Here is a 12,196-nt window from a genome sequence, read left to right as displayed (position 1 = left end):
AGGGCCCCCTTTCTGGTTCATAAATGTCATCCTTTAGCTGTGTCCTCACAGGGTGGAAGAGTGGAATGAGCTCCTTTGGGCCCATTTTATATTTATTTATTTATTTATTTATTTATTTATTTATTTATTTATTTTTGAGACAGTGTCTCTCTCTCTCTGTCACTCAGGTGGAGTGCAATGGCCTGTTCTGAGCTCACTGCAACTTCTGCCTCCCAGATTCAAGCGATTCTCCTCAGCCTCCTAGGTAGCTGGGATTACAGCCATGCACCACCATGCCTGGCTAATTTTTGTATTTTTAGTAGAGACAGGGTTTCCCCATATTGGCTGGGCTGGTCTTGAATGCCTGGTTCAAGTGATCCACCTGCCTTGGTCTCCCAAAGTGTTGGGATTACAGGTGTGAGCCACCGCGCCTGGCCCCTTGGGTCTATTTTATAAAGGCACTACCAATCCCATTCATCAGGGCTCTGCCCTCATAACCCTATCACCCCGCAAAAGTCCCCACCTCTAAATATCTTCACCTTGGGGGTTAGGATTTTAACATATGAATTTGCAGGGTCAGGGGGAACATAAATATTTTGGCATTCTGGAAGATTGTGACTTTGGAAAACCATAAAAGACATGTATATAAAAGCAAGATGGGAGGAAAATGCAGTTAAGTTATCAACAACACTTACCTGTAGGTTTTAGGTTTGGGTAGCTAGGTATTCACCAGGCAGATAAGAGTGCTAACAAATGCTTAGAGATATGAAAATTTATCACATATTTTGGAGTCAGCAAGGAAGCTATTTATCTGTAGATATCAGTGCAACACAATCCAGGAGGCTGTGTGTATCAGCAATTGACCTTGCTTGACCTGATAGATCTTTTATTGCTCTACCTTGGTATATGTCTATTTAAATCCACTTATTAAGGCTTATAAAGCAGTTTTTTTGGTTAAAAATCTAGGACTTGGAATAAACAGATTTTGCTAGTCTATACTCTTGCAGATATTGTTACCAGAATTTGTTACTGCTTACCACAGTATAAACCATTACTTGAGAATGCCTGTTTGCAAGGCCAGTTTTCCACTATCATTATTACTTGGCTTGAACAACTGTACAGTAATACCTTTTTTTTCATAAAGTACTAATGCATTTCTATTTTTCTTCCTCTCAAGATGAAAGAAAATTTTGTCATGGAGTCCCTACCATCTGTACCATCAACTGAAGGAAACAGTCAACAATGCAGATTTGATGACCTGGAAAATCTTAATTCATTAGCAAAAAGTAGTCTGGATTTAGGTTTGTGGCTTTTGTTTCTCATAAACACAAATTACATTATTCTGCAAGCTTTCAGTTTTATGTTTGTATACATGAATTTTACATATATTTTTATTCATTTTGATGTTTTGAGTTTACATCTGCTTATTAATTAATCTGCTTCAGAATACCTGAAAGAATAAACAAGCCTCAGATTTCAACTTAGAGTTTTCAGATTCTCTTTTCTGAGAGGGCTACATTTTCTCTGCCTCATGTTGCATTTTATTAGCAGTATGGATTGAAACTCAGACTAGAACCTTACGCCAAATCTGAAATAAGTTTCTACTAATATGTATTAAAATCTCTGATGCTCTTAAGTAATATTGCTAGCTCATTTAATGGGACTGTTAAATATTAAAGAGAGGCATATTTTAAACATTTATGAAACATTTTTATAGCCATATATTTCAGTCAATTTTAGTACATTAATAACTTAGTTTCCATTAAAGAATTCTAAAAGTATAGTGCCTCGCCCTGCTGCCCCTCAATATCGATTCTTATATATGTTTGAAAACTTGACTTTAAAAAAGAATTTTTCTTCATCTAACACTAAAATATCGAATGTCATTATAAAATTGACATCCCTAGGGAGATTGTTAAATGCTTTCATAGCACTGGGTTTTATGGAGCCATTGTTGAGGATTTATGCTGTCCTTCACTTGTTATGACTACTTATAAGTCTTTCTCTGTGTTGTATAGTAATATGTTGTAAGGGTGGAGAGGGCTATAGAAAGTGATGGAACAGTTTTATATGAGATTAGGATTCTATTAAGTAAATTCTGAAAAATGGAATACTTAAGGGTAAAAATTGAAGGCATCTCTGAGATGATAACATACAGTTTCCTGTGGGTCAAAACAGAGCACGGAAAAAAAAAGAAGACAGTATGAATACTTAATTTTAAATATCTAAGATTAGATGAATCTATCCAAGTTTTCGAGATCATGACTAGGAGAAAAATGGGACTTACCAAAATAAAACTCTCCAGGTATATTGCTTTCTAAAATTCACCACATTTCTTGCAGTTCTCTATTAAATAGTTGGAGAAGATTTATAGCACATATGTTTCAGTAAATGAATAAATAGAACATATCTGTTTCATTACTATTAATACTAAAGCAAACTTAGCACCATTTTGGACCAGATGAGTCTTTCGGTGAGGGTGGGGTACCCTGTGCATTGTAGGATGCTTAGGAGCGTCCCTGTCCTCTAACCCTAGATGCCAGTGGCACACCCTCTCCCAGTCATGATGAAAATGAAAATGTCTCCAGATGTTGCCAAATGTATACTGTATAAACCACTGGTTTATACTGTCAAGATCAAAAGAAATAGACTAGCTATGTGGGCTGGTGTTTGGGTGGAGGAGCAGCAGAATAAGAGGCAATCTTAGATTTATCTACAGAACAATGAATTTAGAAATAATTGTTGAGAACCTCTGCATAAAGGGATATTCTTGACCTTTTGGTTAATCCAAAATTATATATCTTTAAAAAGCATATACTCTTCATGGGTTATGAAACTAAATATTTAAATTTGGATAATTAATAATGTCATTATTGATATTATAGCATTGAGTAATATACTTAGTGTTACAGGATTTTGGAAGATTTCAGACAGAAGGTAGTTCTGTTTCCCAGTCTTTGACTGCTCAAAGACTGGGTTGTGCCATTTGCAAGTCCAAGGTGATTCTGTGTTATTGTCAAGACTCAGTGCACATGCTTACTTGCAGGCCTGTCTCTTACTACACACTAAGCTTCAGGGGAGTAAGGACTGCATCTGATTATGTTCACATAGTAGGTGCTCGAGAAATATTTGTTGAATGAGAAAATGATGTACTGCTCACGTGGTTATTCAACAGCATATCAGCTCACTCCTTTTTTTTTTTTTTTTTTTCCAGTTGCTAAGTTGTATAGTAACCCGATCTCTACTTTGGATTCTTTGCCTTTATTTTGTTATTCCATTCTTGCGTCTCACGAAATGTAGACCTTTAGAAAATTTCCGCCATTCCTCTCCTATAGGCATTAACTTCTGATATGGTTTGGCTCTGTGTCCCCACCCAAATCTCATGTTGAATTGTGATTGGCAACATTGGGGAAGGGACTTGGTGGGAGGTGATAGTATCATGAGGGCAGATTTCCCCCATCTGTTCTCACGATAGTGAGTTAATTTTCAAGAGATCTGATGGTTTAACAGTGTGTGGCACTTCCTCCTTTGCGCACGCTCTCTCTCTCCTACTGCCATGTGAAGACATGCTTCCCCTTCACCCCTCTGCTATGATTGTAAGTTTCCTGAGGCCTTCCTAGCCATGCCTTCTGTACAGCCTCTGGAACTGTGAGTCGATTAAACATGTTTTCTTTATAAATTATCCAGTCTCTGGTAGTTCTTTTTGGCAGATGGCAGTGTGAGAATGGATTAATACAATTTAAATCCTAGAGCATTTATTTTTTAAAAATGTCCCAGTTTTTCTAACCTCTGTACCCCTGTTATGACCATTACCTGACAACTACAGATGCCCTACAGGACTCAGTCTTTTTCATGGGCTCCTGGGTTTCTCTGTGCACTTGGTGGACAGCTCTGTAAAGTGTAACTGTGTGAAGTGCTGTGACAAGTGAGAAATGTGTGCCTGTGTACCAACAGGGTACATGGAGGAGGCAGTGGGGCAGAGGGCACAGGTAACCTTTGTGTGGAGCAATTCATGAAGTTTTAAACTGCACCAATCTACGCAACTTAGTGGTGTAGTTTAATAGACTGCTTTTTCCAGTGTAGCTGGATGGGACATAGCTCTGTAAATAGAACCAGTTTTCTGTTCTGAAAACTCTGGTTTTAGGCCATTCCTGCCTGAGCGCCAGTCCTGTCCTGGTCCTTCCTCCTCAATGGGGGAGAGGCAGACATCAGCAAAGCTGGAACAGTTGGGCAGTGCTTTGATTGTTGTGTGGGAATGGGCACCCTAGTGGATGGGAGCAAAGGGGAGTATGGAGATTGGGGAAAGGTAACTGAGACTTCCTTTAATCCCACCAAGCGTGACAGTATTTTCACCCCATATCTACAACATTGCCAACTGATTGGACCCTGTTTCCAAAGTTTCTAGATGAAATGAAAAGCAGAAGTGGTAGTGAGTTTACTAGAAAATTTGTTCAAGATGAATGCATGGAAAGAAGAGTTTCGGTGATTATAGGAAAAGTTTTAGGCTAGGTGTGGTGGTTCATACCTATAATTCTAGCACTTTGTGAGGCCAAGGCAGGAGGATCACTTGAGCCCAGGAGTTCTAGACCAGCCTGGGCAACATAGGGAGACCCCATCTCTATTGGAAAAAAAAAAAAAGTTTTAAAAGAGTATCTGTATTGCTTAGTCAGAGGTCATTTGTGATTTTCTACTAAGGCAGGTACCCCAAATATACTGTGAACTTATGGAATTATTTTTGTTTGTTTGTTTGAGATGGCATCTGTCTCTGTCACCCGTGCTGGAGTGCAGTGGTGCAATCTCGGTGCACCGCAACCTCCACCTCCCAGGTTCAAGTGATTCTCCTGCCTCAGCCTCCTGAGTAGCTGGGATTTCAGGCATGCGCTACCACACCCGGCTAATTTTTTTGTATTTTTAGTAGAGATGGGGTTTCACCATGTTGGCCAGGCTGGTCTTGAACTCCTGACTTCGTGATCCGCCCACGTCGGCCTCCCAAAGTGTTGGGATTACAGGCGTGAGCCACCACACCCGGCTGAACTTACGGACTTAAGGAAGACATTTGATGCACAATTCATCATATTCTTGTAAACATGATAAAAACAATGGGCTGATAAATTATAATCAATTACTGGGGTATATCCTATGAATGATTAATGGGTTTATGCCTACATAGGTACAGGTCTCTAATATAGGCCATAGGACTCTATGCACAGGTTGCCTTGGTTATTCTTTTTCTCAGGAAATGGGGTAATGGCACAGATGGCATGTTGGATAAATTCACACATTCCAGGAAATTGGGAAGGATTGTCAGTATGTTGGATGACAGAGCTAAGATCCAAAGTGACCTTGACGATCTAGAATGAAGGCCTCCATCAAATAAGATAAACTATTTAAAAAGAAGAAGAAAAGTTTGAAGCTGTGCTGTTTGGACCCAAAACCTAACTGCCCACTTCTAAGATGGGAGAGACGTTGTTTGTAATTTGGTTTTTCTATCATTGCAGAGTTCTCCAGTACAGTGAGAAGAACAAATAAGGCTCACAGGACTTAGGGTTTCAGAATTTTCTTTTTTTTTTTTTTTGGAGCCCAACTACTTCTGGGTCCCATTCTTTTGCTTGGTATATTGCTAAGCAACAGTGCTTTTTGTAGTGGCAAATCAAAACATTGGTAAAATTCCATCTCTTTCATCAAGCCTCCTCCTCATGCTATTCCTCCTACCTAGAATGGTATTGCAGATTTTTATGGGACTGATTCCCTGTCACCATCCAGGTTTTTGACTACTCCATCTATTTTTTTTTTTTCTTTTTCTTTTTATACAGAGTCTCACTCTGTCATCCAGGCTGGAGTGCAGTGGCATGATCTTGGCACACTGCAACCTCCACCTCCTGGGTTCAAGTTATTCTTCTGCCTCAGCCTCCCAAGTAGCTGGGATTACAGGCGCACGCCACCACACCTGGCTAATTTGTATTTTTAGTAGAGATGGGGTTTCATCATGCTGGCCAGGCTGGTCTCAAACTCCTGACCTCAAGTGATCCACCTGACTCAGCCTCCCAAAGTGCTGGGATTACAGGTGTGATCCCAGCACACCTGACGAGCTACTCACCTGTTTCTTTCTGTTCCTACCTGTTGCTTTATTTTCCTTCTTAGAAGTTACCATGAGCTAAAATTGTTTTGTGTTCTTTCTGTATCTCTCTCCACTAGAATGTTAGCTCCCAGGAATAGGAACTTTGTCAGTTTTGTACATTTAGCTATCTCTAATGCCTAGAATAGTTCCTGGCAAGTAGCGGGTGCTTTATAAACATTTGTTAAGTGAATTTGTGAATGCGTGATTGAAGAACAGCCACAGAATGTTGGATACACTTAAAGGTATTTTTGTAGCTTCAGCTTCTTACCCCATTAGCCAAAGAAGTAAAATACTTAAGGTTTTGTGTCTTCTCACATTTATTTGATGGGAAACAAAACAAAATATAGAAGGTGCATTAGAACTTTTTTTCTTTGTTACATTTTCTAGGTTAAGCTCTACCAGATATTTTTAAATCCATAGAAGGTATGCAAACCAAAAAATAGATGTCCACAATCTTGATAAGAGCATACACTTGATTTCTTACCATTTGGATAAAAGCTATGTTATTATTACTCAACCCAGTACAATAGTATTTTATCATCTCACACATGTTTGAGCTTTCAGTCATACTTTAATCACATAATGTGTGATATTTTAAAATATTTTTTCTTCCAAGAACACAGTGTTCAAAGAAATACATTGCAGGAAAAACTGTTTTGGCCAGCACGGTGGCTCATGCTTGTAATCCCAATACTTTGGGAGGCCAAGGCAGGTGGATCACTTGAAGTCAGGAGTTCAAGACCATCCTGGCCAACATGACGAAACCCTGTCTCTACTAAAACTACAAAAATTAGCTGGGCATGGTGGCACACACCTGTAATCTCAGCTACTCAGGCGGCTGAGGCAGAAGAATCACTTGAACCTGGGAGGCGGAGGTTGCAATGAGCCAAGATTGCACCACTGCACTCCAGCCTGGGCGACCAAGTGAGACCTTGTCTTGAAAATAAAATAAAATAAAGTAAAATAAAATAAAATAAAAATAAATAAAATCTATCTACAACGTACTGTGCCATGCATTGGAAAACCTAAGGGACTATTTGTTGTTCTCTATTTTCTAGAATTACAGACAGAGAAAAGCATCATGTTTGGAAGAGTTTAGCATACACAGCTCAGTGCAGAGTGAAGAATACATAAGGCAGGCAGCGGAGACATTCAGAAGAGTCCAGCTGTGGGGACCTTGTGTGCTGGGGAGGACCATGAATTTGACCTGTCTGCTCAGAAGCCTTATCCTGGGGCCTATGGGGGCAGCTTCACAGGATCCATGAACCACAGTTAGAACATTTTTTTTTTTTTTTTTGAAATGGAGTCTCGCTTTGTCGCTCAGGCTGGAAGTGCAGTGGCGTGATCTTGGCTCAATGCAACCTCCGCCTCCCAGGTTCAAGAGATTCTCATGCCTCAGCCACCTGAGTAGCTGAGATTACAGGTGTGTGCCACCACACCCAGCTGATTTTTGTATTTTTAGTAGAGACAGGGTTTTGTCATGTTGGCCAGGCTGGTCTTGAACTCCTGACCTCAAGCGATCCACCTGCCTTGGCCTCCCAGTGTTGAGATTACAGGTGTGAGCCACCGTGCTGGCCAAAACAGTTTTTCATGCAATGTATTTCTTTGAACACTATGTTCTTGGAAGAAAAAACATTTTAAAATATCACATATTATGTGATTAAAATATGACTTAAAGCTCAAACAAGGTCTCGCTTGGTCGCCCAGGCTGGAGTGCAGTGGTGCAATCTTGGCTCACTGCAACCTCTGCCTCCCGGGTTCAAGCGATTCTCCTGCCTCAGCCTCCTGAGTAGCTGGGATTACAGGCATGCGCCACCACGCCTGGCTAATTTTTGTATTTTTAGTAGAGATGAGGTTTCGCCATGTTGTCCAGGCTGGTCTTGAACTCCTGACCTCAGGTGATCCACCCACCTCGGCCTCCCAAAGTGCTGGGATTACAGGTGTGAGCTACCGCACCCAGCCCAATCTTTAGGCCCTCCATTTACCTTGTCTGATTAAGCACAATTATTTTAGGCTCCCCATTTATATCATTTGAATAAATGGCATTCCCAAATTACTGAGGGTGTTTAATCAGAAGTCTCAAAGCTCCTTTACGAGATGATCAAAGATATACTTGTTCTGTAGAATGGACCGTGGGATGTACAATAGATGGGACTTCCATTCTAATCATAACATGAGCTGTAGATTTCTTTGTTTTTCTACTTTGGAAAACAGTATACTCATTATTTTTTAAACTTAAAAACTCATTGTTGGCTTATTAAGCAAGTACTGTATTTATGTGTTGAGAAATATTTGCTAGGTGCTTTCTGTATAGGAGTGCTGCTCTGGGTCATGAGAGTGGAGCCGTGAGCAAAATAAAGTCGGCCGTCGTGGAGCCCACGTTCTGGTGGGGGTAGACAATAACAAATTAATGTATAATATTATAGGGTTCATGAGGGAAAATAAAGCAGTAAAAAGAAATAGGGAATGTTTGAGGAGGAGGCCTATTTTATATGGAATGGTCCGGCTGTTTTAATAACAGTTGACTGACACGTGAGTAAAGTAAGCCAGCCTTGTGTGAAAACATTTGGGATATGGCTGAGAGAACAAAAAATGCAAAGTTTTGAGGAGGTTGTATGCTTGGTGACAAAAAACAATTAAGTATGTTCCTGGAGGATAAATAAGATAATGCAGATAAACAAAAAGTAGAAATAAAAAATTGTCTGCGGAGGTAATCGCGATTTGGTTTATAATCTTCCAAATTTTTCCAGTTTGTATGAAACACTACCTGTCTACCCTCATAACTGTGTCATCTCAGCTTTCTCCCTCAACCCCAGATCTTCTGGGTTTCTTTTTCCTTTTGTTTTTGTTTTTGAAACAAGGTCTCACTCTGTTGCCCAGGCTAGAGTACAGTGGCGACATCGTTCTTCGCTGTGATCATCCTCTCGGACTCTAGTGATCCTCCTGCCTCAGCCTCCTGAGTAGCTGAGATTACAGACATGCTCCACCAAGCCTGGCTACTGGAGTTTCGCATGTTGCCCAAGCTGGTCTTGAATTCTTGGTCTCAAGGAGTCCACCTGCCTCAATCTCCCAGAATGCTGGGTTTATAGGCATGAGCACCTGCACCTGGCCAATATTCTGTTTTTAAATAATAAACCAGTACAATACAGCTTAACTTCCTTTCCATAGATAACCGTGGTGTTGAATCCTATATATTATACCTTATGCATTATCTTTTTATAGTGTGTGTGTGAGGATGTGTATGGACAATATATGTGGACATACCCACACACACATCTATATATGATAGTTATACTGTGCCTAGTATATATACATGCATCAACATTTGATCTATTGTGGTGAGACTAAAGGAGCTTTCTTTAGTTTATTTGGGCAAATGTAAGGAGAAAATACTAGCTTTTAATTTCTTAAATTAACATGATAATTATATAATATGCTACCAACAACTAGGGAAGAACATAAGAAGTCCAAAAATGTTGTCCCCACCATACTTCTCAAGCTTATTATGTGAACCTTTCTAAGTAGAAATCAAAATTAATTATTAGGAAGTTTGTTGTAAACATTTAAATAAATTATGGCAATCTGTACCCTTTACCTACTGGTAAAAAATTGGCAAATTTTCTTAACCTCAGTTTTCCTGTCTATAAAATATGGTTGATAGTGTCTTTTCTTTCTAACTCATAGTTTGATGTGAGAATTAAATGAACAAGTATAGGCCAGGCGTGGTGGCTCACGCCTGTAATCTCAGCACTTTGGGAGGCTGAGGTGGGCGGATCACCTGAGGTCAGGAGTTCAAGACCAGCCTGGCCAACGTGACGAAACCCTGTCTCTACTAAAAATACAAACATTATTGTATTTTTGCATGCAACACCACACCTATAGTCCCAGCTATGCAAGAGGCTAGGGCAGGGAGAATTGCATGAATCCAGACGCGGAGGTTGCAGTGAGCCAAGATTGTACCACTGCCCTCCAGCCTGGGCAACAGAGTGAGACTCCGTCTCTAAAGAGAAAACTAGTGTAGAAGAATTCTGAAATGTATAAACAAAGTCCTTTTAAAAATAGAGGTGATTGGGCGAGGTGGCGGGCGCCTGTAGTCCCAGCTACTCGGGAGGCTGAGGCAGGAGAATGGCGTAAACCTGGGAGGCGGAACTTGCAGTGAGCTGAGATCCAGCCACCGAACTCCAGCCTGGGCTACAGAGCAAGACTCCGTCTCAAAAAAAAAAAAAAAAAAAAAAAAAAAGAAGTGATTTTATTTGGTTTGTTATCCTGTGGATTTTTTTTTTTTTTTTTTTTTTTTTTTTTTTTTTTTTTTAATCAGTGAAATGTCAGAGTTCTTATTGGGAAAGCTTAGGTTGATAAGAGAAAATCTGTAGTAAGATTAGATTTTTTAGTAATATTAATATTGCATAAATGTCATTTTTTCAGTGAGGCCACTGAAAATTGTAGCTGTCTTCTGTTGAACAATTCCTATATTCCTTCCTTCTTTATTTTTCACCATTGTACTTATCATCATCGGATATATTAAAGCCTTTATTTATTTACTTTAATGTTTTCAGTCTCCTACCTGGAAGAGTCCCCTCCCATAGTAGGTGCCCATACCTAGTTGCTGAATGACTGAAGGAGAATGAATGCCTTTTGTGTTCACTGTTATCTGGATTTGCTCTTCAGGCATGATCCCGGATGATGCCCAAGGTCCTAGCTTGCTCATTGACCTTCCTGTTGTGGCTCAAAGTAGGGAGCAAGAAGATTTGCCTTTATATCAACACCAAGCGACGCGAGTTATTTCCAAGGCCTCAGCATACACAGGAATGTTGTCTTCTAGATATGCCACTGATACATGGTATGATATCATTTCTCTTTTTTTTCACATTATAAAATAGTGGTTTTTCTTTTCTTTTCTTTTTTTTTGCTAAAAAAAATTGCATGATTTTTGGTAGAACATTTGGAAAATACAGAAAAATATTATGAATAAAATCCACTATATTTGACAATTGCCGTGAGAATTTCATATACTTAAAATTTTGCCATATGTACAATTTTGTATCTTGTAGTTGTGCACAAAATGGATTACATAGAGTATTTGCTTAGAGAATGGGAGGTTAATTCAGAGTTTATTTTAACAACTCAAGCAAATGCAGTTGAGGACAAATTAAAAGAAGACCAATTTAAGAGTGAGGAAATCTACGGGAATCCCTTGACTCATTACATGTTGAGTGTAAGAGGGGGTAGTTGAGGATGACTTGTGTTTTTGGACTAGAAAACTAGATTTGAGAAATTACTGCTTCAATATAATATTATAGGAGCATGAACGGGTTGGAAGGGAAAATGATGAGTTTGGAACATGTTGAGGGTTAAAGTAGCCATGGAACAACAAAGCTAAATGGAATCAATTAGATATGTGGGTCTGGGAATTAATATTGAAGTCTGTCTGGACATGGGTAATTGGAAGCAAGATTAAGCGCAGCTGAAACTCTTGGATTTGAATGGTCATCAACACGAAGCTTAAACAGTAAGGCAAGCATAGGGTCAAGATTGGAGTCCTGGAAGACAGCAATACTTAAGGCATGAACAGAGGAAGAAAGGGGTGAGCTGGAATGAACAAAAGGTAGGAGAAAATTAGTCAACTAGACATTGACTTAGAAAGCAAAGGAAGAGAATATTGTAACAAAAGGGTCCTCAGAAACTATGTTCACATGTTAGTAAGGTCAATGTAGATAAGATGGAGAAGTTTTCCTGGGGCTTGGCCATATGGATGCCCTTGGTAAGCATTGAGCATTGTTAGTAGAGTGAATTCAGAGAGTAGTGTGTTGAGAATTGAACACAAGGTTAAAATTGGACACAGAAAGAGCTGACTAGTGTTTTGAAAATCCTGGTCATGGGTTGGGCTTGATGGCTCATGCCTGTAATCCTAGCACTTTGGGAGGCCGAGGTGGGTGGATCACCTGAGGTCAGGAGTTCGAGACTAGCCTGGCCAACATGGAAACCTTGTCTCTACTAAAAATACAAAAATTAGCTGGGCATGGTGGTGTGTGCCTGTAACCCCAGCTACTCTGGTGGCTGAGGCAGGAGAATCACTTGAACCTGGGAGGTGGAGCTTGC

The 12,196-nt window shown here is 39.8% G+C and overlaps 1 protein-coding gene across 8 annotated transcripts in view; it reads left to right on the top strand.

Moving 5' to 3' along the window:
* PATJ (PATJ crumbs cell polarity complex component) overlaps nt 1–12,196 on the top strand; it is a 409,036-nt gene that overhangs the window by 136,399 nt on the left and 260,441 nt on the right. For all 8 annotated transcript variants that reach the window (XM_038000719.2, XM_038000715.2, XM_038000710.2 and 5 more), the window contains 2 exons: nt 1,157–1,280; nt 10,766–10,937. In XM_038000719.2, the coding sequence (XP_037856647.2) occupies nt 1,157–1,280; nt 10,766–10,937 (296 nt within the window). The remainder of the gene's footprint in view (nt 1–1,156; nt 1,281–10,765; nt 10,938–12,196) is intronic.

This window comes from Chlorocebus sabaeus, chromosome 20 (assembly GCF_047675955.1).
Source record: "Chlorocebus sabaeus isolate Y175 chromosome 20, mChlSab1.0.hap1, whole genome shotgun sequence".
Classification (NCBI taxonomy): domain Eukaryota; kingdom Metazoa; phylum Chordata; class Mammalia; order Primates; family Cercopithecidae; genus Chlorocebus; species Chlorocebus sabaeus.
The sequence above is the reverse complement of the archived record's forward strand: the minus strand, read 5'-3'. Positions and strand labels throughout refer to the sequence as shown.